This window comes from Dendropsophus ebraccatus, chromosome 10 (genome assembly GCF_027789765.1).
Source record: "Dendropsophus ebraccatus isolate aDenEbr1 chromosome 10, aDenEbr1.pat, whole genome shotgun sequence".
Classification (NCBI taxonomy): Eukaryota; Metazoa; Chordata; class Amphibia; order Anura; family Hylidae; genus Dendropsophus; species Dendropsophus ebraccatus.
In genome coordinates this window covers 26,172,615-26,200,131 of record NC_091463.1, presented here as the reverse complement: position 1 = coordinate 26,200,131, position 27,517 = coordinate 26,172,615, and the positions used below count along the sequence as shown (strand labels likewise).

The 27,517-nt window shown below is 42.6% G+C and overlaps 2 protein-coding genes across 2 annotated transcripts; one reads left to right on the top strand and one right to left on the bottom strand.

The window, feature by feature from the left end:
- Nucleotides 1-255: 255 nt before the first annotated feature.
- Nucleotides 256-6,197, bottom strand: NDUFA8 (NADH:ubiquinone oxidoreductase subunit A8). Its single transcript, XM_069986750.1, has 4 exons — nucleotides 6,019-6,197; nucleotides 4,546-4,709; nucleotides 1,828-1,993; nucleotides 256-482 (listed from the first exon to the last, which is right to left on the bottom strand). Exons 1-4 carry the CDS (start codon nucleotides 6,067-6,069, stop codon nucleotides 345-347), a joined length of 519 nt encoding a protein of 172 aa, XP_069842851.1. The 5' UTR covers nucleotides 6,070-6,197; the 3' UTR covers nucleotides 256-344.
- MORN5 (MORN repeat containing 5) lies at nucleotides 6,150-27,143 on the top strand. Its single transcript, XM_069986751.1, has 5 exons — nucleotides 6,150-6,443; nucleotides 8,622-8,769; nucleotides 9,193-9,304; nucleotides 10,472-10,603; nucleotides 26,930-27,143. The coding sequence occupies exons 1-5, from the start codon at nucleotides 6,397-6,399 to the stop codon at nucleotides 27,001-27,003; spliced, it is 513 nt and encodes a 170-aa protein (XP_069842852.1). The 5' UTR covers nucleotides 6,150-6,396; the 3' UTR covers nucleotides 27,004-27,143.
- Nucleotides 27,144-27,517: the final 374 nt, after the last annotated feature.

Genomic DNA, 27,517 nt, shown 5'->3' with positions numbered 1-27,517 from the left:
ATGGGATAAAATACTCGCATCGGGATTGTCATTCCGCTGCAAGTATGTAAAAAACAGGGCCCTTAACCCCCACAGGTTAGATTCGTCGCTTGGTGACACAGAAGCTGCATCTGAAAGCTTACCCTCATGTCATAGCAAACTGGAAATCCACAGCGTAGTGTTTCTGGATTTGGAAACTGTAGTTGCAGGTGGGTTAAAGCTTTCTTCTTACCTGAACTCCATTACTACAATTAATACAGATGGCAACACAACAAAGAGGTTTCATTATTTTATTCTGTTCCCAAATAGATATTAAAACTGAACTGTGGACATAAGACCAGAACTGGAGGTTAGGACGTGGACATCTACCAATTCCAGAAGAAGAGCTTGCTGCCATATTTGGAGGGTGTTAGTTCTCCCTCGACTGGAGGGTTTGGTTCTGGTCTGGGCCTTGAGTGGAAGACATTTTCTGGGAGGGGTCTGTCAGTCTTCACTTTTGTCACCTGCAGGAAAAGAAAGCAGAAGTGTAAGTCCTGGAAACTCAAACATCACACAGTGTCAGCTGCATCCGGTCCATCCTGAATGCTGTGGTGAAGCTCTGATTTATGTAACAATTTAGCTCCATTCATTTCAATGGAACTGACTAAAAAGCAGCAAACCTTGAGGACGATTGGGTTTATACAAAAGTGTGCAGCATTTGATTACCAGTGGCTAAAGAAGTTGGAAGCCATCTGCCTATGGTTGTATCCATGTTTTCCAGGCAGCCTTAGGGCTGCATCCAACTTATTCAGCCATAGGTAATCAATTGCCGCACGCTGAGCTAAAATACCACACCCAAACTAAGGACAAGGGTGGTGCTGCTTGTAGAAGAAAGCAGCCATGTTTTGCAAGTCTGGCTAACTACTTTAGGCTTCTGTTTAGGGCTCTTAGTGAACATCTCGTTGCACAGGGCCCTTAATATCCTCACTCTTGCCCACAAACTTATGTCCAGCATTATCATGCAGTATCTTCAGCGAACAGTTATGGATAGGACAATATGCTGTGGCTACCATGTTGTCTACCAATGAGAATCTACAGTAATCGATTGAGCAGTTGTACAGATAACCTAGGGCTAAGGATGGATACGAGCTCCCAAGCCAAAAGACAGCAGGCTTTTTGTAAAGTGCAAAGACATCACTGCGGTTCGGCCTTTTGGCTAAGATCAAGTATAGGGTAGCAGTAGTAGTGTAACCCTATATCTGATGGTAGCCAAGAACTGTGCATTGTCTACAACTGCATTAGAAGCATCAGCACAACCAACCAATAATAAAAAAAAAAAAATGCACAGACTCTACAGCATAACAAGAGGAAACTAACAATGAATTTGTAAGTTACTTAAGTGATTGTGCCTCCAACACCACTTATTGGGTAAATGTGTATGGATACTGGGGGTCATAAGTCTAACTGGTGGTCATGTGTATGCACTGCTGCGCCACTTACTGTCTATGATATTACTGAAGACTGTCTTCAGCTGTTCCATAGATAATAAGAGCGCTAGTGTGACCACTACACCTTTTGGACAAGAGACTTGGGACCCTTGTTTTTCAGATCTATGCTGATCCTGGCAGCCAAACTTCCCTTATCGTCCTGTGAATATGGAGATAAGTGTTGTTGGTAGCATAACCTCTTTAATTTTGCAGTCAAAAATGGTGCAAAGCATGTCAGACGCATGTAAGATACATGTAATACCGTCCTGTCTACAGTTATAGTAAGAGGAGAAGCTCAAGCCGTTTCTGTAACAACTAAGCAGGGCACAATGACCAGCACACGTTTTAATACATGGGCAGAGACTATCTCCCAGCATCTTACCTTGGACAATTCTCCCAGATCTGGTCTCACCCAGCCGAGCTTATCAAGAACACAGTTATCAAATGCCTGCTGCTGTTTACGACAGTGACGGAGCTCCAATAAGCCAGTATAGTCCAGACAAGTCCAATAATCGGTAAAGGGCTCAGCACAATGGGTCTTAATTTTCCTGAGAAAATGTAAAGAAGCAGTTTGTTACATACTAAGGTCTAAACCATTATCATGGTACCCACGGAATAGGTCCATTTATTCCATTTACATCAAATATCACGAAACAGCTCTCCAGCCGGCCGAACTTCAAACTCTTTCGCTTCATAGACTGAAGAAAAAGAGTAGAGTAGAACTGACAGGCGAGAGACACATGCTGCTGTGCACTCACCCAGTGAGATTACAGACCTAGACCTGAGACCTAGTGCGGTCAGTACCGTAACATGTCTGATGATATATCTAAAGTTAGTCCAAATTACAGTAAGCTCTAGGACAGCGACATTTCCCCATAAACAGCATATGCACAAAACGGCGAAACATTAAAGGAGACTTGTCACCCCCCATGCCGGGGTGACAGGCTCCCGACCCCCCGTTAGAGCCCCCTATACTCACGTGATCCCGCCGGGTCCCGCTTCCTGAGCCGGTCGGGTCACGGAGATATCAGCGGTCGGGTGACAGGTCCTCTTTAAAGGCTTTCCCACCTGGCCCTGTACCCCCATTCCACACATGATGAATGTTCTACTCTTCTTTTGTATACTACATTATTCATAATGTCTGAGATTATTTGCTGAACTAATCGAGTGGTCCATGCTTTGTGACTAACAGGGTATCTGGACTTGGATGTAAGCGGGATCCATGATGTCATGTTTAAGTGATTTTAAATGTTTTTTGGTGGTCTTTTGGGAGGATTGTCTCCCATTATCCTGCTCCCTTTAGTGTTTTAGATTTTTCCCAATAAAGTATTGTATTTTCCAGCTTATAAGATGATTGGGGGTATAAGACGACCCCCAACTTTTCCAGTTAAAATATAGAGTTTGATATATACTTGCCGTATAAGACTACCTCTCTGCCAACGCACATCAAATAAAAATGAATAAAAAACATCAGACAGCAACGAGATCTGAGAGGCAGAGAAGGTGGTACAGTAACACCGGTAGGATACAAGAGCGGCCAGACGGGCGAGAGAGGTGTGTTTTACTGGGCACAGAGCCACTCTACTGCATCTCTTCTTTTCATACCTCAGACAGCTGCAGCTGGCTCTGCCCTTCATACGGTCACCGCATATGTGGCTGTTTAGAGCTCCCCCCACCACATGCGGCAACTCCAGATTCTCCAGTCCGGTTCCAAAGTTTTTTAGTCTTCCCTATAAGACGACACCCAGCGTATAGGACGACCCCTAGCTTTTGAGAAAATTTGCTTGGGTTAACAAGTAGTCTTATACGCAGGAAAATACTGTACATCTTGATGTGCAGCTGTTTTGTGCATATGCAGTTTTCTTTTTTATCCTGACTGTTTATATATGCGTATGTTTTGCACTTTAATTATCATTGCAGTGCCTATCCATTTCTTGTTATTATTTCCCCATGAACAACCACTTTTCTTTCTTTTTTAGGGTGCGTTCACACCTACAGGATCTGCAGCAGATCCTGTAGGTGTGAACACACCATAAAGGTACATATTTTTTTTTCTTACATTAGCTGATCAGCGCAGGGATCCCGGTGGCACGGCCCTCTTTTTGAAAGGCTGCCCAGTTCCAGCATTCAGCATGCACTGGCCTGGCTCTGAGCACCGGGGGCAGGACAGCCACCCCCCCAGTGTGACGACATCCCCTCCCTTCTGTGACGTGGCTCCATTCATTCTAATGATCCCTCCGGCGCATTGATCAGCTAATGTAAAAAAAAAAAAAAAAAAAAAAACAGCAATGTACCTCATGAAGGCTATATACATTTTTTCCACTTACTATTATTTTTGTGTCTTGTCTGTGATTCATGTGGCTTTATTTTTAAGTCATTCTGATTCATTAAGGGGAAAAAAAGATGTAAGAGAAAAAAATGCATTTTAATTTTTTTGGTTTGTTTCACTGTTATATAGGGATATGTATAATTTTGGGGCACTGGGACGGGCTTCAGGAGGGTACAGACTGTATATACCATCAATCTTTTCTCTGACAGCTGCCTCTTGTAACTGGAAGATTTCTGCTGAGATGCAAATTCTGCAGGGGTGTTTGGGGCCTTTTACATGGACAAACTCCAGATAAGGAGCAGCTGGGCCACACAAATGATCACTTGATCATTCATTCAGCTATTAACCTCCTCATTATCACTCACACATGCCGTTTACACAATAAACATGACCGTTTGTTGGCTGATTGTTGTTCTTTTCACATTTGCTAACTGTTGTGAACTGTTGCTCCTTCGAACGCTCATTTACCCAAATAGGCAGCATAAAAGGGCATTTAGAAACAACTCTGTAAATATGGAAAGGCCCAACCTGACATCCGATTATATTATGAAACCCTAGGATATGTTCATGGACTTGGACTTTCTAATTTAAATCAGTGGGGAAAGTGTGCAATAAACCAGTGCTCTTTCCACAGCAGATACTGACAAATCTGCACTGTGCGTTCAGTTCCATGTAATAAAAAAATCCTCATCATGTGAATAAAAGGAGCAAAATCTGTAGAATATCATTGCGTGAATGTAGTCCAACATGTCATTTTGGGCGGAGAATTACCTGAAGAAGTCCAGGGCGCATTCATTTACTTTTCTGCCTTCATTCAGACACTTCCTGGGATCTTTTTCTTCCCAGCGACACAACATGAATTCTTTGTTCGGCTTGTCACACTGGGAGCCATAGTGGTGGGCTGCAGCCTTCAGCACAGCAGAGCTCACATTCACCTAAAGGGTTTGAAAAGGAAAAGACCATGTTAAGTTTAGGCTGGGTAAAACAATTCCCCACATACGGAATAATAACACCAACATGTTCTGTAGAGCATTACAACTGGGAAACGAACAATGACAAGTGATCAAAACATGAGGCAAACATCTAGACAGCTTTGCCAGATACCGCTCAATCCCAATGGATCCAGAGATCAGCTTAACAGATACCCTGAACATAGACAATTGATTACCAGTTCTCTAAAAACTCCTGTAACCCCCTATAAAGGGGTACTCTACCATGAGAGGTCATCATCTATCCACTAGCAGTCAACATATATGACCATCACTCTTAACAAAAGATAGTCCCCTGACTCTAGATTGCTGGGGCTACAAACAGTTGGACACCTGTAACCTCTCAAGAACAGGGACCTATGTCTCCTATCAGAAAGAAGCAGCAGTAACATGTGGATTCATTCTCTATGGGGGTCACAGAGATAGCAGAGCACTGTACTCCACACACAATGAACGAAGCGGCGGTGCACATGTGCATATGGGAGACTTGGGTCCCTGTTCTCAAGATCTGTAATGGTCCCAGCAGTCAGACCCTCAGTGATCAGACACTTATCCCACGTATAGGGAATAACTTCTAATGGTGGGAGAGCCCCTATAATGTTTAATACAACTGAACTGGGATGAGCTGCAATACCTGACACAACCCATACACAAGAGTGGCGCTGTTACGGTCACCTCTTCTCACATTTGTCTTCGCAAAATACACATCCCTGCAAAGATACTTCCTACATTGTGACCCTGGGATGGGGAACCTTCGGCCCTCCAGCTGTTGCAAAACTACAATTCCCATCATGCCTGGGCAGCCGAAGCTAAAGCTTCGGCTGTCCAGGCATGATGGGAATTGTAGTTTTGCAACAGCTGGAGGCCCAAAGGTTCCCCATCCCTGTTGTAAGCCATCTATAGGACAGTAGTCTCTGATGAAAAACTACAACTCCCAGCATGTATAGTCTTGCAGCAGCTGGGACACTAGTAGCAGGAGAACACTCAGGGCATGATGGGAATTGTAGTTTTGCAACAGCTGGAGGGACATTGATGAGAGAACACTGCCTGGGCATGCTGGGAGTTGTAGTTTTGCACCAGCTAGAGAGCTCCGAGTAGCAGAACACTAAGGGCATTATGGGAGTTGTAGTTTTGCATCAGTTGAGTGACACTGCTGTAGGATAAGCGTCTAATAGGAGAGACATAGTAACATATAACACAATGACCCACACCGGCTCAGCATGTCCCCATACAATAACTATAGGGAGATACCGACCTCCTGCACTGACAGCTCCTCCGCCGTGGGGATATCCACGGTCCCGGGCATGGCTGCTTCTGTCCCCGGAAGGTCAGCCTACTGCGCATGCGCGATATGCTGTCTTCGCGGTCGCAGGCGGAATGACGTCATCGCGCCCTATGGTCCCCAGAACGACGAGTTAACCCCCAGATGCCCAGCGGTTACCCACTCATTCAGCCATGTCTCATATACACAGGAGGGTTTCGGGAGTGAAAGCCCCGTCAGAGAAGTTTCTATCTTAAATTAGAGGTTTTCCTCTATACCTTTCTCTAATTGGGCAGCGGTCGTCACATGATCTACCGGTCGTCATGGTGAAGCTTCATATACTGTTGTCATAGGAACGCCCGACGGGAAGTAATGGAGTACACGGGCAGCCGATATGATGGGGAGCATCGGAATGGAAGGTATAGGAGTGAGGTGGATGTGACGGCAGTGTTCTGTGCTATGCATGATGGGAGTTGTAGTTTTGCACCAGCTGGAGTGTCACAGCTTAGGGAACACTAACCTGGAGGACCCCGGGCCTGTCCATTACTGTGCCTGTCTGGATATACACCACATAGGATAGGACTAATGTATTGGGCCCCAGCATTTACATTGGATTCAGGGTATAAAGCCCAGCCTCTGCCTATACACACAATAGTGAAAGAGTTGGTGATTCTATAGAATATACCAGGGTGGCCAGTGCTTGGCTTTCTTCCCCCATCAGCTGAGAGTGGTGTCATGGAAGTGTCCAGGAGGTGGAGACCATGTACACTTACACAGTGCTGAGCATTGTGCTTAAAGTGTCACTGTCAATTAAATTTGTTTTCAGAAATCAATAGTCCAGGCGATTTTAAAAAACTTTGTAATTGGGTTTATTAGCAATATGCATTTTTATCATGAGAAAGCAGTTTGAAGCTCTCCTCCCTCTGTCTTCATGGTTTTCTATAGAGAGGGGAGGCGTGGAGGGAGATGAGGCACCAAAACAGGACAACAAAGAGTTAATTTACAGCTACATCACCAGGCTATCTCCTCTGACAGTCAGCACTGACCTCTCTGACCTCTGAATACCGGCTTTCACACAGGTCCCGCTGTGTAATCCTTTGTTCTCTGCGCTCTGCTGGCGACTAATCTCCCTCCTCCCCCCTCTTCATAGGTTTCACAGGGCTTGACTAATGTAAAAGAATCAAGATTTCCTGATAATCAGCAGTGGATAAGAGAAAGGGTGGGGGGGGGACCTTTTTGAGAAGGCTTTTTGAATGCAGATAATGGCATATTTGCCTAATAAACCCAATTACAGAGTTTCTTAAAATCGCCTGAACTATTGATTTCTGCAAAAAAATAAAATAAAACGACAGTGACACTTTAAAGGGGTTGGCCACTTTATATTAAAATAGTTTAGTGTACAGTATTAGTAAGTTTAGTAGAAGGGCAGTCTGCGAGGATTCATAGGGGTATCAGGGGGGTAGTCTGTAGGGTGTACAGGGGTTGTCTCGGAGTATACAGGGGTTATGGGGTATACCAGTTACCTGGGGTAAGCATGGGGGTGTTCCACGGATGTCTGTGGGTAAACAGGTGATGTCTTGAATTATACATGGGTAATAGGTTATACAAAAGCAGTCTGGGGTATAGAGGGGATGTATAGGGGTGTACAGGGGACATATGCAGGTACAGAGGTGTTAGAAATGCCCTTACTGCAAAACAGACAACACCAACACCCTGTATATTTTTTAAGCAAAGTATCATTTTGGTTTCAAGAATCATTATAATACATAAAGGGGGGAATTTACTGACCACTTTTGTGTAGGTTCTGGCATAAAATTGTTATACATTTTTGAGCAATCATATCTGCTGAAACAATTGGCCCATAAGTGCCTGTATGATGTATTACTGTTGTCTACCCTCAGATTTCCGGTTCCTTTTCTGCCACCTTATACCTTCTCACACATCTTCTCTATAGTGTTTGTTATGATAAGAATGTAGAACATACAGAACTTCATTAAAGGAGAAGTCCGGCATTTTTTATCAAAGTATTGTATTACCCCCCAAAAGTTATACAAATCACCAATATAAACTTATTATGGGAAATGCACATAAAGTGCTTTTTCCCTGCACTTACTACTGCATCAAGGTTTCACTTCCTGGATAACATGGTGATGTCACTTCCTGGATAACATGGTGATGTCACAACCCGACTCCCAGAGCTGTGCGGGCTGTGGCTGCTGGAGAGGATGATGGCAGGGGGACACTGAGGGATACAGGGCACTGGAGGGACACTGAGCATCCCTCTGCCATCATCCTCTCCAGCAGCCACAGCCCGCACAGCTCTGGGAGTCGGGTTGTGACATCACCATTTTATCCAGGAAGTGACATCACCATTTTATCCAGGAAGTGACATCACCATGGTATCCAGGAAGTGACATCACCATGTTATCCAGGAACTGAAGCCTTGAAGCATTAGTAAGTACAGGGAAAAAAAAACATTTTAAGCATTTCCCGTAATAAGTCTATATTGGTGATTTGTATAACTTTTGGGTGACAATAGAATACTTAAGTAAAATTTTCACCGGACTTATCCTTTAAAATCTTCTTCTTTTTTGAAGGCTTGAGGGTAAAGGTGAATACATCCTCCCCACAGAGACCCGCTATGAGGGAGAGATGAAGGACGGCATGTTTCATGGACAAGGAATCCTCTACTTTCCAAATGGCAGTAAATACGAAGCTCGGTGGGATTCTGGTATTGCGCTTGAGGTAATAAAATTTCTGTCCTGAAGTTTAGTATTTTGGGCCTGTAGACATTCTGTGTGCCGTCATATGATGCCCCTAGAAGCAACAACTCTGCAGTGTTGAAACATGTCATGGAAAAGCCCATATGAAATAAGAGACATAGAGGTACAGCATGTTTCTATAGACTCCATATTAAAGGGCTGCATAATATAGGTCTATTGTGGCCATGGTATAATTCATATATTAATATAGAATCAATGTTATTATATATAAATTATTACATGTAATTGTTATGTTATGGATTATAGTTCCCAGTTATCAGCCATTTAATGCTGGAGAGAGGGTGGCTGTAGGGGACCTCTATGTCCAGGTGTGGGAACATACTGAAATATTTCCATACAAGTGTTCACATTATGATTTTGATGTCTTTTTTTCTCTTTTTCATAGGGAAAATATACCTTTGCAGATGGACTTGAGTATGAAAAGGAGAAATGGCACTACTGCGATGGCTATGACAGAAGATTTTACACTGAAATTTGCAATGGCCTAAAGCCTGCAGGTACAGTGGCAATCGTGCTATAATCTCACTCCTTGGTGCGACTTTTACTTGATGCGCTGTATGTACAAGAAACACAACAATCACTGAGCTCAGGGAAATCAGTGAAAAAAATCCAGTGGAGTACTCATTTAACAAACAGTGGAGACTCTTAAATGAGTACTCCATTGGATTTTTTTCACTGATCTCCCTGAGCTCAGTGATTGTTGTGTTTTGTTGGTCTATTTTTCATTGCCCCTGGTAGGCAGAATCCTGCTCCACACTGACTAGGGGCAAATGCCCCAAAACAGCTGTCTGTGGATGGATGCCTAGCCTTGGTAACCCTTGTCTTATGTCGTTACAGTCGCAACAAAGTTAGACTTTGACTTGGTGGTTTGGTGTTCTCCCCACTGTTAGGCACCCCTTGGCAACAGGCTTCCTTCTTCGGAGATAGGGATATCTGGCTAATACCGTGTTTTGAGACTCGCAACTGAGGCTTCACGGACCAAATAGAATTAAAATAGAAGAAATAATGGTTCCTTAAGGGAAGCTGTCACTAAATTTATGGGGCTACGAGTCATTTGGCCAACCTCTGGTCCTGATTGATAGATCTATTTTTATAGGAAGGAATAGATCTGTCAATCAGAGCCAGCGGATGGCGCCAGTGACTCAGGGCCTGTTTCTGGCCAAAGACGATAACTCTAAGACAGCATAGCCCTGCGGTGTGAATTGTAGATTGCTATGGTAAGGGAGCCCAAGTGTTTCAAGCCACCCATGGTCCAAGCAGCATGAAATTGGTGACAGGTTCCCATTCTGAAATGCAAGTAAATGTTTCAGTATTGTTCAACTCCACATGACCATTACATCCATCTATCGGCCTCAGCTATGACGTGCAGTCCTTATTGAGGACACTGCTGACGCCAGTGGTTGACTCATTCATGTGGACCAGAGCACCTCATCATGTTGTGATGACATCATGAAGCAGAAGGGAAGCCCAGTGATTGCTGACATAGGAACACTGCTGAATTATTATTATTATAAAATGCTATTAAGTGAGAAATTGCTAATTTGTGGTGTAATTGTTGCTGTGCTATTTCTGCTATCAGAGGTAGCTAAGAAAACCCAGTGTAAGTCAGTGCGAGCCACGGTTGTGTACAATGAAGCTGAAATGATTTTGCTTTTGCTCTTTAGGCCGTTCACAGCTTTCAAATCTGGATCCTCCTCGACAAATCCCAGAAGGTTGTTATGATTGTGGGGATGGATTCTATGACCCAGTCAGCAGAGTGGTGAATGACTACCAGCACCGATTCTTGAGAAATGCCGGTAAACCTTGGGGCTAAAAAATACTGTAATATTAAATATGCCTTTCACTGCTTGTGAGCTTTGTGGGAGAGATTTCAGGGTTCAGTCACCTTTCTCCAACAACATATCAGGCTCTAGAAGGCAGATCAGGCTCATCTAAAATGGGCACCAACGTAATCCAATGATATAATTTGGCTCCTACATTTTTACACTTATGAACCAAAGATGCCCAAGGTATTTAAGGCCCCACATATTACACACAGGTTTGCTATGGTTTGTATTCCACACAAATTTTAAAGCGAATGTATCAATTCACTTAATGAACTTTTTTTAAACAACCTGATCAGCGCCGGCTCGGCATTCCCGGCCCGCTTCCTACAATTGCCACTGTTTTCTTCATGTGCACTTTGGCCCGCTCTATGCTGTGGAGGGCCAATATAACAATATCCACTCCCACCTGTGATGTGACCAGAATTGAGTCTAACGGAGGCACGTCACCAAGGGGAGGCATATTGTAACACTGGGGGCGCTTGACCCTCCTCAACAGCATAGAGAGGGCCAAAGTGCACATGAATAAAATGGCCCTGATCACAAGAACCTGGACATTTTTTTTTTTAAAAAAAGGTCCACCCCACTGAGACTTTCACGCCTTCATTTCTATGGAGCTGCCAGAAAGAGACCAGTGCTGTAGTTGGCTCTTTCTGGCCGCTCCATAGGAATGAAACGTGCCTTACCCGTGGCTGTATTCATAACAAAGAAGCCAGGGGCCCAATACAGAGAGCGGCAGGGGTACAGAGGTCATACCCCCCGCAATCTCTGGTTCCCTATGCTGTAGATAGAGGCCACGTTAATTTTGGGTGAACAACCTCTTTGATGTCTATTTTTTTTTTTAAATTGATGATTAATTTTTTTATTTTCATTTTCTACATAAAAAAACAATAGTTTTTAGTGCAGCTACTAGATCACTTACAAAAGACAAACTTCCTGCTATATGTGGCTTAGTTTTCATCTGTGCTGTACAGGCTGGGTTATGATATCACAATCCACTTATCATTGAAGGGTGGATTACAATTACAAATCACAGCTCTATTGTACTGCTAAAAGCTCTGTTCGCCCCATGCCTAGACTGTAGGACCAAGCTATACGTGTTTTTAGCATATACAGGGAAAAAAAAGAGATGTATTTCTGTAGTCATTCTTTTTTACCATCTTCAAAGGACAGATTTTTTTTCTTTGCAAATGGTGTCCAGCCACAAATTTCCTTACAACTGTTTTGCTCACAGGGTACACCCTGCGATCTCGAGATACAGTCGGGGAAGTGTGTGGCAGTACTCTCCACACCAGGCAAGGGAGATCAGACTCATTTACACCGTAGAGTCCAATGGAGCGAATGAGTCCAGTTTGATTGACAACTGGGGAGGTTAGCATGCTGCAATGAACTCCCCCCAGCTGTTTCTCACCATAGCAGCGTGTCTCAGGAGTGAGACCCAGTGTGATTTATACCTATTAACATGTCTGAGGACATCTAAAAAGTTCCTCAAAATCATGGTACCAATTTAAAGTGTACCTGTAACTTTAAAATCTTTTTTATGTGTTCTTTTGACGTGTTAAAATTTTGGATCATTTGGAATCCGACTGTTTGCTACAATGAGCAGGGTGAGAAACACACAGCTGAGCGCTTCTTTCCCCGCTCACTGTCTATGGAACCAAGACTGTCCCATATGAGATGGTCTTGGTCACATGGTACAGAGCTACATTTCTGCGTGGAGTCGCTGCAGCTTTCACCAGCTGTAAAATCCTCAAGTACATCCGTATCAAAATCCATGCTGTAAAGCGGAGGGATTTCAGCCGGCACAGATTTTAAGGCAGAATGTTCCTAATAAAATCCAGTGTGACTCAATAAAACATGAAAAGTCCAAGGAAGGGGTCTGAGGACGTTGTATTGGCTCTGTATATGCCACGTACACTGCTCTTCACGAGAAGGAAGGTAATTGCAGGCCGGCTTATAGTAATTATTAAAGTGAACCTGGTTTCGGCAGGAAACCCTATTTAGACCCTCTCCTGACACTGTTCTCATCTTAGCTGGAAAATGTTACTGTGAACAGTCGCGGCACCGCAGGCAGCACTTACCGATCTCTAAGGACTGATTCAAGAGCGTGTTATATATAACTTGTCAAAGCCAAGACAACTTCTCAGTGATGGGGGGCAAACAGCTTTCTTGTGTTGTGTGCAGCAGTGAGCACTTTGTCTGGACTCCCGTGTTAGCATGCCATACAACTCAAATAGAGTGTCCGCTAGGCCACTTAATAACATTACACACAATTATCTGTATTACTATATGGTGCTTATGATGGTTTGTATTGTGGCGTACATATGTTTCTATTGTAAGCAAATGAATGCTTGCCATTTATAGTTTACTAAGTAATCTATGGTATTTCGGGGTAAAAAGAAACCCTAGGAAAGTAGGCATGAACATACAGATTAGATTAGCAGTAAGAACTTGCCAGCCCACCTGCAGTTACGGCGCTCCATTTTAGAATATCAGACAAGGGAACCCTTATCCCATAATCATACATCTAAGGTTATTATGATATGAAATAAATATACAAGATATAAAAGACCACCCCCTTATGCAGACCAGAGTTGTGTGACAGATTTTTAGTCTACCATATTCTATGCATTGTGGCCATTTCCCACAGATCCCTATAAAAATGATAGCCACAGATCTACATAACAATGACCTCAACAGATCCCCATAACAATGACAGCCACATATCCCTATAACAATTACATCAACAGACACCTGTAACAATGATATCCACAAATTCCACTATCAATGACAGCCACAGATCCCTATAACAATGATATCCACAGATCCCTATAACAATGATATCCACAGATCCTCATAACAATGACAGCCACAGATCTCCATAACAATGACAGCCACAGATCCCTATAACAATGATTTCCACAGATCCTCATAACAATGACAGACACAGATCTCCATAACAATGACAGCCGCAGATCCCTATAACAATTACATCAACAGACACCTGTAACAATGATATCCACAAATTCCACTATCAATGACAGCCACAGATCCCTAAAACAATGATATTCACAGATCCTCATAACAATGACAGCCACAGATCCCTATAATAGTGACAGCAGCAGATCCCCATAACAATGACAGCCACAGATCCCCATAACAATGACAGACATATCCCCATAACAATGACAGCCACATATCCCTTTAATAGTGACAGCAGCAGATCCCCATAACAATGACAGCCACAGATCCCTATATAGTGACAGCCACATATCCCTATAACAATGACAGCCACATATCCCTTTAATAGTGACAGCAGCAGATCCCCATAACAATGACAGCCACATATCCCCATAACAATGACAGCCACATATCCCTATAATAGTGACAGCAGCAGATCCCCATAACAATGACAGACACATATCCCCATAACAATGACAGCCACAGATCCCCATAACAATGACAGACACATATCCCCATAACAATGACAGCCACATATCCCTATAATAGTGACAGCAGCAGATCCCCATAACAATGACAGACACAGATCCCTATATAGTGACAGCCACAGATCCCCATAACAATGACAGCCACAGATCCCTATATAGTGACAGCCACAGATCCCTATATAGTGACAGCCACAGATCCCTATATAGTGACAGCCACAGATCCCCATAACAATGACAGCCACATATCCGTATAATAGTGAGAGCCACAGATCCCCATAACAATGACAGACACATATCCCCATAACAATGACAGCCACATATCCCTATAACAATGACAGCCACATATCCCTATAATAGTGACAGCAGCAGATCCCCATAACAATGACAGACACATATCCCCATAACAATGACAGCCACAGATCCCCATAACAATGACAGACACATATCCCCATAACAATGACAGACACATATCCCTATAATAGTGACAGCAGCAGATCCCCATAACAATGACAGCCACATATCCCCATAACAATGACAGCCACATATCCCTATAATAGTGACAGCAGCAGATCCCCATAACAATGACAGCCACAGATCCCCATAACAATGACAGACACATATCCCTATAACAATGACAGCCACATATCCCTATAATAGTGACAGCAGCAGATCCCCATAACAATGACAGCCACAGATCCCTATATAGTGACAGCCACAGATCCCCATAACAATGACAGCCACATATCCGTATAATAGTGAGAGCCACAGATCCCCATAACAATGACAGACACATATCCCTATAACAATGACAGCCACATATCCCTATAACAATGACAGCCACATATCCCTATAAAAGTGACAGCAGCAGATCCCCATAACAATGACAGACACATATCCCCATAACAATGACAGCCACATATCCCTATAACAATGACAGCCACATATCCCTATAATAGTGACAGCAGCAGATCCCCATAACAATGACAGACACATATCCCCATAACAATGACAGCCACATATCCCTATAATAGTGACAGCAGCAGATCCCCATAACAATGACAGACACATATCCCCATAACAATGACAGCCACATATCCCTATAATAGTGACAGCCGCAGATCCCCATAACAATGACATCCACAGATCCTCATAAGATAGCCACTGTTCCTCCAATAAGATGACCCCCTTATTGCAACAGTAAAAAGAAAGTCTTGAGCCCTACAGAAGTTAGTGGTATATACTACCATTGTGTCACACATAGTCCAATAAAATCAGAAAATCAGTCCTCTCTGAAACATTTTCATGTCCCTCATCGATGATGTTTTCACGCAATAGTTCTCGTTAGAAAGTCATAGCATTAATCTATTATGTCATAAATAAATAAAGATCCAAACCCAGTGTAGAAGTCATGGGACAGTTTTTGGAACAGTGATAAGATTCCCTTAAACCTTAAAGGGATTATCCACATACAAGCTAAACAATAAATTGCTAGCTTACTCACCAAGTCCCGCTGAGCATTTTGAGATGTCTCCTGTTTTTCTAGCTGCTGCCATTCCTGAGAAGATGATTTTAGACATCCATAGTGGGTAAGTATGGGGGGTAAAAAACAGGGAAAGGGTGCATGTACACAACATTTATTCTGTGTAATAGGTTTGCAAGTCCACACAGGCAAAGCTTCTATCATGATGTTTAATAACGGCTTGTAACTTGCCCTGAACATAGCCCTATACGTTAGCAGTGGTATACATCAGAAACCCAGGAGATAACCAACGTATACCTCATCAGATCTATTCATTTCAGTGCGCTGAGTGTAGTCTAAGGCTATGTTTACACATAGTAAAATAAAAGTTAAATACAATAGTAAAATAGATATAAAACGTGGCCTTATTTTGAAGCAAAAACTTTCGGTTCGAGTCGAAACGGAACTTTGTCAGAAGCCCTAAAAGTCGCATACAGCACCATCTAAGAGGCCCAAAATTATTGTATAACAGGATTAGCTGAACATAGCCACTCTCTTCCAGAAACAGCTCCACTCTTGTCCTCAGTTTGCATGTGGTAGTGCAGCACTCAAGTGAAGGACAGTTGTGTAATAAAGCAGTTGTGTTTCTCTAATCCTGGATAACTCCATAGTTACTGTGGTAAAGCAATCCCACGCCGTTCTAAAAGTCAAAAGCCTAAATTCCAGATGCTAAGCAGTCAGAATTCCCTTCAGAATGGTGAACGGAGAGCAAAAATGTGTGTCTCTGTGCATGGTACAGAATGCCTATCTATATGATATGCCTGTATGTATCAAACCAATATGTGTGTGTTGGCCCTTTAACCCTTTAAGGACGGGGCCACTTTTCATTTTTGCATTTTAGTTTTTTCCTCCTTGTGCATCAAAGGCCATAGCACTTGAATTTTACCACCTAGAAACCCACATGAGCCCTTATTTTTTGCGTCACTAATTGTACTTTGCAATGACAGGCTGAATTTTTGCATAAAGTACACTGCGAAACCAGAAAAATATTCAAAGTGTGGTGAAATTGAAATTGAAAAAAAAAACGCATTTCTTTTATTTGGGGGAATTGTGTTTTTACGCCATTTGCCCTGGGGTAAAACTGACTTGTTACGCATGTTCCTCAAGTCGTTATGATTACAACGATATGTAACATGTATAACTTTTATTGTATCTGATGGCCTGTAAAAAATTCAAACCATTGTTAACAAATATACGTTCCTTAAAATCGCTCCATTCCCAGGCTTATAGCGCTTTTATCCTTTGGTCTATGGGGCTGTGTGATGTGTCATTTTTTGCGCCATGATGTTTACTTTCTATTGGTACCTTGATTGTGCATATGTGACTTTTTGATCACTTTTTATTAAATTTTTTCTGGATTTGATGCGACCAAAAATGCACAATTTTGCACTTTGGGATTTTTTGTCGCTTACGCTGTTTACCGTGCGAGATCAGGAATGTGATTAATTAATAGTTCGGGCGATTACGCACGCGGCGATAGCAAACATGTTTATTTATTTATTTACTTTTATTTAAAACATGGGAAAAGGGGGGTGATTCAGACTTTTATTAGGGGAGGGGGCTTTTTACTAATAACAATACTTTTTTTAAATTTTTTTTAACACATATACTAGAAGCCCCCCTGGGGGACTTCTAGTATATACACTTCGATCTCTCATTGAGATCTTTGCTGTATAGTTTGCCGAAAACAAACGAGTGCCGAGCCGGGGACGGCGCCATCTTGGAGCGGTCCCCTGCCGACTTCAGTAACTGAGATTGCTCCTCCAAGATGTTGTCACCCACTAGACACCAGGGAAATGCTGCATCCAGTAATCGGATGCAGCTGTCATGTTTGACAGTTACATCTGATTACTGTATTAGCGGGCACGGCGATCGGACCGTGCCAGCTAATACCCGCAGTTCCGGGCTACAAGGGGCACCCGGAACCGCAGCGGTTCATAACGGGGTCGCCGCACGGCCCCACTCTGAACACCTCTTACGAGCGCATGACGTGCAGGTACGTCATGCGTCCTTAAGAGGTTAAAGAGTCACTGTCGTATTTTATTTTATTTTTTTTGGCAGAAATCAATAGTCCAGGCGATTTTAAGAAACTTTGTATTTGGGTTTATTAGGCAAATCTGCCATTATCTGCATTTAAAAAGCATTTTCCCAGGTCCCCCCTCCCTCCTCTTTTCCATCCACTGCAAAAAATCAGGAAATTGTGACTTGTTGCATCAGACGTACCCAGTCTGTTCTAGGGAGAGGGGAGGGGGGAAGAGGGAGGAGGGAGTTAGACGACAGCAGAAAGCTGAGAACAAAGGATTACAGGCATGGAGCTGGGTGACAGCTGTAATCAGAGGTCAGAGAGGTCAGTGGTGACTCTGAGAGGGGATAAAGGGTGAGGTATTTGTAGATTAACTCTTTGTTGTCCTGTTTTGGTCTTTTATTTAGCCCTCAATAGGAGAACAATGAAGACAGGGGGGAGAGCTTCAAACTGCTTTTTCATGATAAAAATGCATTTTTCGGCTAATAAACCCAATTACAAAGTTTCTTAAAATCGCCTGGACTATTGATATCTGCAAAAAAAAAAAAATCACGGTAGTGACACTTTAAATAATATGACTGGCCGCCATTTGTCTGCCGCTTGCAGGATAGATCATCTCTAGTGTTGGGAATAACAGCTTAAAGCGTCTGTCTGCTGTACAAGCTATCCTTCTGCCTTGTCTGACACCCTGTTCTATAACTTTGTCTCAATCGTTTTAGTTGGCGAACATCCCAAAAAGTTTGGTATGCAGAAAATATTGTATCAGCCGAGATAAGCAGTATGCTTTCCAAAAACACAGGAACCTGTAATGATTAACAATATGGTGGGAACACCCACCCATCCCATGTTCTCGCATAGGCTTTGAACTTGTTGTTATAACTTTTGTTTAGAAGATATCCTGTCTGCAACAGAATCGCCGTTTAACTAAACATCAGCGGTATGACGGCATCAGTATAAACTGGGGTGCACTGCTTCAGCAATTTATTATTGACGCCAGTACTGTAAATGGAAAATCTACTGACAAATGACTATATTATTTGGGGGACAATTTAAAATGATGCAGTGTCCCCATTTGGCAGCGTACCGTACCATGATAATATGTAGGACCCACCCTGTTTTACAATAATATTCAGTGTAAGGCTAGGTTCACACTGCGTTTTCAGCATCCGTTTAACGGATCCGTTTTTTTTAACGTCCAGAAAAATAGGGTCAGCAACGTTTTTTTGTCCGTTTTGGTCCGTCAAAAAAAACGGATCCGTTTTTTTTTATAATGGAAGTCAATGGAAAAACGGATGCACACAAATGAATCCGTTTTTTGCAATCCGTTTTTTATGCGTTTTTTTCAAAAAACGGATGCGTTAAACGGATGCTGAAAACGCAGTGTGAACCTAGCCTAATATTCAGCTGCTAAATTGTCTAAGAAGCTCTTATATATTTGTGTATGTGTGGGATTTTTTTTTTTTTTTTTTTTGCAAAAAGCTATTTTTTACATACTTACTAGTATGCAAGAAACATTTTCTCAATGGGTCTTTGTTAGAAAATTTGCTTGGTTTCTCTTTAACAGCCTTGGCATTATGCTGCATGAATTCTAGTTTCTCTCATTGCCTATAGGCAGACTATCTTGTATCTGATCTCCTCTCTTTCTCCAGCCTGTGTGATCTTTCCTCTAAAGTTTCTCTCCCTGTTCAGCTGGTGTGTAACTCACCGCTCTGCTTGCTGCAGTCATTGAGGGAGAAGAAGGTCCATCAGATAATGACGGATCTATCTTTGATTAGCAGCTAAATGGTAGGTATTTTGTAATAAAGACTATTTAGAAATTGCATCTTTTTGTAGTCAGGAAATACAGAAATACAGTATATCAACAATAATAAATTAGTGCAAATGTTTAAAAAGCCTTTAAGCCTATACCTAAAACTGACTGTTTGACACCTATGGCTATAAGGTAGTGTCGACTGAGCATGCTCTATTGAACATTGGGGTGTTCGGCACTGCTCGATGCTCGAGTCTCTTCCCTGCATGTTTGGTGGCTTTAAGTAGCCAATAAACATGCAGGGAAGGCCTGGCACATTATAGCATAGCAGTGATTGGCCGGCCAAATCAGGTGACCTGAGTCTATATAGGCCTAAGTGACCTGATGCACCTGTTGCTTGGCTGTCATTTAGCAGGCATGGAGAGATGCTGGAAAAGGGACAGCCTTACTTTAGGGAATCGTTTAAGTAGGTAGGCAGGCCAGTAGCCCATACAAACCCAAAAGTCCTTTTCAGGACTAGTAATCCCCATTTGTGACACCAAAAAAACAGCCATCTAACATACACTATACAAGTACCACTATACCATTACACCACCCTAATAACTGACAGGCGAGCATTCCTGTGTTGTCTATGGAGAGGGGAGGAGCGGCTGCCTGAGTGATCTGTCTGCTGTTCTCTTTCCATTTCCATGGTGTTTCCATCACTTTCTGAGGTTTTCAGGTGAATCAGACACCCTCTCCTGTGCCAAGCAGGGGGCACCTAAATGCTCGTCAGTAGGATGTATTCATTAAGATGTAGGTCTATCACAGCAATACAGGTCTGAAAAATTAACTGTATAGGCTATTATGATCATCACATGTGTGCCCTCTGTTCAGTACAGTTCAGCGCCATAGCTGGCGTTGAGAACAGAGCGGAAGAGCTTTACACGGACACAAATTATGTAAACATACCCCAAATTTTCAATTCTGTGTAAGAAATAAGGTCATTTATTAAAATGTATATATACTGTGTATATTCTGAAGAGAGAGAAAAAAATATGTATGATGTGTGATGGTCAATTTCGAACCCAAGCACATAAAACTAGCACTTAGACAAAATCCTCAAGCTCTTTTACTTTATCATTCCGTATTGCAGGGAGAACTCCATCTGTATGGAGTACTTCACTTGTGAGTACACTGCATGTAATTGCCTTGTAGAGTTCTCCAGCCAGATCTATGACTCTTAGACCCATTCACTGCTTTATTGGAGCCTTTTCTTTACTCCACTTAAGACAGAGCATCGGTAGTCTGGAGATTGTAGTGAGATATGAAGCAATAGATATGACACCTACTCATACAATTACTATAACACAAAGCCTAGGGCCTGTGCTTGGAGCGACAATTGAGTAGTTATTAGAATGGGAACATCCTATGAACTTTCTGTAATGTAATTAATGTCTTGAAATACTCTAAGTACTACACAAAATTGTAATTTCCCTGCTCTGCACACATGATGGACAGCCACCAGTTTGGATACTGTTAACAGCAGGCACACTACCTGCCCTATTTACACAACCAGTTAAGTACTTTATGCCCTCTCAAAGCCCACCTAGCTCTCCATAGTCCACACACTATAGCCTACATGGTCTAAATTAGACAGGTAGCGCCAGAGTCTTGCTCTATGTCCACCTCAGGCAGCTGAAAACAGGTCCCTTTTAAGGTGGCCATACACTATAATGTCAGCCGAATCTGCCAATTCTGGGCTGGTTGATCATCCAAAATGTACGGGGTGTTCTGATAATAGTATTGAAAAATTAAGGTTGGGAGGAATAGCTGTTAAGCCTAATACCCCATAGTGTCAATGTCTATAACTGTTTTAATAGAAAAATAAATCAGCTGATACCGTTGCTGGGGTAGAAAGAGAACGATTCTTGGTTTGTACCGGTCCTCTTCATGTTCTGTCTGTGCTTCGAATACGTACATAGGGCTTGGAATAAAATGGTGGGGCTTCTAATACACTTCACAGCCCCTGGCCTATAGCTCTTTAGACATAGGAAATCATAGTTCATAGATCATTCTTCTCATACAAGTCTTTAAGGCATTAGCTTTTCTAGCCAGGGAGCAGGTGCACCCAGGTGAAGAATTTTGGAATTTGGTCATAATTAATTCCAAGGCAAGATCCAGGACATTGAAAAATGACACACAGTTGTCAGCTCCAGCCAGCGCCCAACCCTTTACCTGTACCACTTTGGCTGCCATGTTAGTAATGCCGTAGTAGTAGGTTGAAGTGCTGTAGTTATGGTTGAAGAACCAATTGCTACAAGAGAACCCACCAAAGTGGTAGAGGTGTGCTGTTCTGAACGGTATTCCTTACATTAGCAATGCTGACGTACTGCTCCTCTGACCCCCTGGGTTACCTTTAGTGCCTGCTCAGTGCTCGTCCTCTCCCCTCTGTCTCCAGCTCTGCCTAAAAGGTACACGTGCACATTCTGCCAGCCTCTTAAAGAGTCAATGCAGGTACTCTGTAATTCATTCCCGGCCACCTATGTCACCTATGTCACTTCCTTCTGTTCCTTGCCTGAGCACTGTTGTAATTCCATAGTGAAGATGAGCCATTTTCCGATGCTGACCCCTTCCTGCCCCCCCGACTCCTTTCCTGCGCGATCCTCTAGTTCCATATAGACTCTTGTGTCTGACCCTGATTTCCGATCCAGAACCTCTCCTGCCTTCCTCGGCATTCTTGCCCATCATTGATTCTTCCTCTACTTGATCCCTGTGTTCTGTATTGACTCTCCAGTACTTTACTCGGACTGCAGACTATACTCTAGGGAGAAAACCTAGAGGGTACTTAGCGTATGGGTCTAAGCCAGACAGGTTGGCTAGCACAGTTGCTTTGTTAAAATTGTATCCATCCTTAAGTGAGTTTTAGATGGATTCCGACATTTTATCCTGTACAGTTTGTAGTAGGTTTGGAAACAATACTACCATACATTTAGTGGATTGATGAAATTGGGATAAGTAGCAATGAAACAGAAGGTCACTGGGGAGGTACTTTAAGGCACAAAGCCATGAAATAACGGAAGAGTAAAAGAAAAAGAAACAACACGCCGTAGGCAAAGGAAAATGAGGAAAGGGTCTGGAATGACAGGGAACCCATCCAGAACGACTTGTATAGGGTGGGCAGGAAAGAGCAGGAAAACTCCAAGGCTACAGGCCAGCCCACTAAAGCATCTAAAGCAGATGGTAGGAAACATTCAGGAAGTCCTCTGTCACAGTGTCTTAAGAAGACAGGTTTAACAGAAGTTATGCAGGGGTCTGGGAGTGTCGCTTTAGGATGTCTATCACAGCAGAGGTCACATGTCGCTTGTTTTTACAGAACAGTTTAAATGGTGGTTGGTGTCAAAGATCACACTGAAGACAATTCAGTATGGAAACAAACAATATTCTTCTTTCCTATTACCTGCGGCCAGACCCCAGTCCCTAGATGTAGATTAACTTTTATAGGTTTTTGTGGACTGAGCCAAATGATGTCAATAGTAGCAAGGTTATCGGCACCTCCTGCAGTAAGTGTGAAGGACATAGAAAGCAGACTAAGCACAACAATAATACTAATACCATTGGCTCCGTCTCATCTTGGGGATAGAAATTTGTTCAAGACATTAAGGAATGATATCACCTCGATTAAAGCTTGGTCTCTTCACATGTCTCATTTACAGTGCTGTTTTTTGCTTGTTTGTTTTTTTACGTCGCTGTTGTCCTTTTGTGTATTAATATGTGACTTGCCATGTGGCTAGTTAGCCACCATACAGTGTATTGTTTGCCTGGCAAAACATGGGCCACGACCTGTGAATGCACCGTTAAAGCACCTCAAAGTACTGACTACGTGGTTTCAGTGTTTTCTTCTTCAGCATAAATCCGTCACAGACAGATGATATGTAAGCAAACAGCCAGTCATAAGTTGAGAAAACTGTCCTGTGTAATAAAATAATTAATAGTCCATCCAGGTGAGTCTGTCCTCCTGCATTGTTGATCCAGAAAAAGGCAATCCCTGTTATTCCTCACCTTCCCAGCTCCCAACTCCAAATATATCAATCAGAATAAATTCCTAGATCAATGACCTTTTTCTAGAATCTACTTTCAAGAATGATATTTCAATGCCTTTCAAGTAAAGGGGTATTGCACTGAAAAATGACTTTTGATATGTTGCTGCCCATGGTGAGACTAACAATTAATTCCATACTTGTTATTATCTATTGAGTCTCCTCCCAATTCTGAGCTGCTGCTTTCTGCTAAAGACACAAAAAACTGTGTGTGAGCCTTTCTCCCTGTCTCCCCCTCCTCCCCCCTCCCTTCTGAGACAGCTGATGTAAACAGGTCCCTGACTGGCTTTATCTGCAACATTGAAGCTACTTTGTAATGCTGGAACGATTAATCTGCGGTCAAGTTGCTGATGAACTCACTGTGATTAATCCCCCCAGCATTACAAAGAAGCTACAAAGTTGCAGATAAAGCCAGCCAGGGACTTTTTTTTATATCAGCTGTCTCAGAAGGGAGGGAGGGGGAGAGAAAGAAGGGCTCAGGCACACATTTTTGTGTCTGCAGCAGAAAGCAGCAGCTCAGAACTAGGAGAAGGGGACTGAATAGATAACAAGTATGGAAAGAATTTTTAGTCTCACCATGGGCAGCAACATGTTATGATTGAGTGGAATACCCCTTTAATTATTGGTTACAATGTAATGTGGAGTAGAGTTCCATGGGCTCATTGCTCTTTCAGTAATTAATCTTTAGCTAAAGTAATGGAAAATCCTCTTTCCTGTAGTATCTGCCCTCTTCCTCTAGTCCTGGGCAGTGTTCATCTAGAGAAAGGCATTACGAAACATGTCTGAGGCAGATGCCAGTTGTGAGGGGGGAGGGGGGGGACTGCTTTACTCTAATTATAACAATCTGAGTAAATCCCTGGATCGTTCTCAAGTAATCTAATACTGTACCATAGTGTGCCTCTGATTTACATAGAAGGACTAAGTTAGTAATATGGATCTGTAGGGACTAGGGATGGTCCGAACCTGCCGAGGTTCGGGTTCGTACGAACCCGAACGCTCGGCAGCAGATTCCCGCTGTCTGCCCGCTCCGTGGAGCGGGCGGATCCAGCGGGAGTAACGCCTGGAAAACTGGGATACAGCCTTTGGCTATGGCTGTATCCCAGTTTTCCAGGCGGTCCTCCCGCTGTATCCACCCTCTCCACGGAGCGGGCAGACAGCGGGAATCATTACCGAGGGTTCGGGTTCGCACGAACCCGAACCGAACTCGGTTCGGACGATCCCTAGTAGGGACACATTGACCCATTCGGTAAACCATTGACGGTTGCATGCCATCCTCTTGATCAACACAGTAAAGTTTCTGTAGGTTGAACCTGATGGACTCATGTTACTATGTGACGGTAATATATGTGTACACCCAATTGCAGAGTATATGTTCAGTTAGCTCACAAGAAGAGCAAATTTGAACCTGAGCATGCAATATTTGATTATCAGTGGCTGAAGAAGTTGGATACAGCCCTGGTTTGGAAAAGGTAGCCTTAGGGCTGCATCCATCTTCTTCAACCACTGGCAATCCAATGTTGCCTGCTTGAGGTTCACTCATCTTTACCCATCTGTGACACCTTGGTACTATCTTATCAGACCTGCAGCAATACCTCACCAATATTTTGTTCTATGTTTTAGGTGTTGCCATACTTGGATTCAAAATAAAAATAAAAAAAATTAAAGCATTTATTCCCTTTCTACCAAACGGCAGCTGGACCACGACCGCTCTGTCCGATATCAACCAGAGATAGAAATTAAGATCTTGAAATGTTGTAAAAACCGTCTCTGTCACAGTATTAACATATTTAGAATAGCTCCCATCGGAAGAGTGGCAATTATTAGTCCTGCGTTTTCTGGCGCTAATCAATACCTAGGAATAATTGCATCTTAAACATTGATGCACAGTCCTGATGCTTGAGGTCTCGCAAGCAGGAGATCGTGGAGCTGGCGCTCGCAGGCAGCTGCAATAAGAGGCACATACATTTGTGATTCAAATTGTTGGCTGCACAGCCAGGTAGTGTGAAAAGGATAGTCAAGTGGCTGTTAAGTCCATTGCCGCCAATTACTGACAATCAGGGAGGGGCTTTAAGGCTTGTTCAGTATAATAAGCCCAGTTTGTCTTGTTTCATGGGTTAGAGCTGAAGAGGTTGCAGCTGCACAGAATCAAATAGCCTCAGAACAGCAGTAATTATGAAGCAATCGGCCCTTTAAGTGCCGGGATATACAAACAGGAACTGGATAAGTTTGGGCCTACGCATGGCTTACAACACATTCTGCTAAACTGTACTTACCATGTCATTTTTTTACTGTGTTTTCCATGTACTATTTATTTACTGCATAGGTATTATATGTTTTATTAGCTATTATTTGTTGCTGTTATTTTAGATTTATTTATTTTTTTATATATATCAAATAAAATGGCACATGGCCATTTTACCAGTCTTATAACGAGTAGACAAGTGGAAAGAAAAATCTTTTCTAGTTGCACACGCGGTAATATACTAGCTAGTTATGCTTCCATAAAAAGGATAGTATAAATGCAGTATTTGGTAGTTGTGTTCTCTCAACTCAAAATGATTACAGGCATAGGAGCTGAGCTGCAAAAACACACTCAAACTGAGAACAAGAGTGGTTTCTGGAAGAAAGCTGCCATGTTTTTCTAACACCGGGTAACCTCTTTAAGACTGGAAAAAGTGGGAAGGACTGGAGAAGTGGCTTTTTTTTAAAGGAGAAGTCTGGCGAACATTTTTATTAAAATATTGTATTGCCCCCAAAAGTTATACAAATCACCAATATACACTTATTACAGGAAATGCATATAAAGTGCTTTTTTTCCCTGCACTTACTACTGCATCAAGGCTTCACTTCCTGAATAAAATGGTGATGTCACGACCCGACTCCCAGAGCTGTGTGGGCTGTGGCTGCTGGAGAGGATGATGGCAGGGGGACACTGAGGGACACAGGACACTGGAGGGACACTGAGCATCTGCCATCATCCTCTCCAGCAGCCACAGCCCGCACAGCTCTGGGAGTCGGGTCGTGACATCACCATTTTATCCAATAAGTGACATCACCATGTTATCCAAGAAGTGAAGCCTTGCAGTAGTAAGTTCAGGGAAAAAGCACTTTATGTGCATTTTCCATAATAAGTGTATATTGTTGATTTGTATAACTTTTGGGGGACAATGCAATACTTTAATAAAACATTTTGCCAGACCTCTCCTTTAAATAGGCTTTAAAAAAAAAAAATAAAAAAAAATAAAATTATATATATATATATATATATATATATATATATACACCCTTTTAATAGTGTCCTTTATCAGTGCCAGCTATAACAGTACAGACTGCTCTGTCCCTAGTGAGACAGGAAAGAATTTATCCAAAACAATACCAATCCATAATGTTCTCATAGCCACAGTGCAAAAGTCGTCACCCGTGCACTCTGTGCAAGTTATATAATAAACCTATTATTTGTTTCTTTTCTGTCTCTCCAGATGACGATGAACACGAATGGATCATTCAGACCTGTCGGAAAGGATGGGATGAAGTTACAGGATACAGACCTTAGCACTAGCACTGGCCTCTCACTTGTTCTATGGGGCTCGTAATAAATATAATCCCAGATACTGAATTCAAGTGATCACAGCCTCCTTTCTGTGTCCCACATCTTTAAAGTCCATTATGAATAAACTCAGAATTGTATAATGTGTTGTCAGTGTCAAAGTCGCTTGTTGGTGCAGAGGAAGATGTTTGAGAATGGAAGAAAACTTGCCTGTCATGTACTAAACGTTTTACATCTTAAATGGTCTGTGTGTTAATTTACATATTTCCATGTCAGTTTTCCCTAGCAGTAATACAGCTGCATTTTAGCTTCTGTATAACAGCTGCAGCACTCGGAATCCCAGGGTTCTAGTGATCTTAGCTTAGATCGCTATAGGGTATTATAGAAACTGTATAGCAGCACACTAAGTGTAAAGTCTGCTTTGTTAGAACTGGAAACCTGGAGTCTCATCTTGTTGTTCAAGTGAAACTGCAGATGATCTACAAGCTCACTGCTCTTTCTTTATTCTATAATCTCAAGT

Excerpts from the sequence above, each read along its gene's own strand:
- NDUFA8 (XM_069986750.1), bottom strand. The coding sequence starts at position 6,069 with ATGCCCGGGACCGTGGATATCCCCACGGCGGAGGAGCTGTCAGTGCAG. Across the intron at positions 1,994-4,545 it reads TGCGCCCTGGACTTCTTCAG|GAAAATTAAGACCCATTGTG; the intron begins GTAATTCTCCGC and ends ACATTTTCTCAG. Across the intron at positions 483-1,827 it reads ATCTGGGAGAATTGTCCAAG|GTGACAAAAGTGAAGACTGA; the intron begins GTAAGATGCTGG and ends CTTTTCCTGCAG.
- MORN5 (XM_069986751.1), top strand. The coding sequence starts at position 6,397 with ATGGAGTACACGGGCAGCCGATATGATGGGGAGCATCGGAATGGAAG. Across the intron at positions 6,444-8,621 it reads GGGGAGCATCGGAATGGAAG|GCTTGAGGGTAAAGGTGAAT; the intron begins GTATAGGAGTGA and ends TCTTTTTTGAAG. Across the intron at positions 9,305-10,471 it reads CAATGGCCTAAAGCCTGCAG|GCCGTTCACAGCTTTCAAAT; the intron begins GTACAGTGGCAA and ends TTTGCTCTTTAG.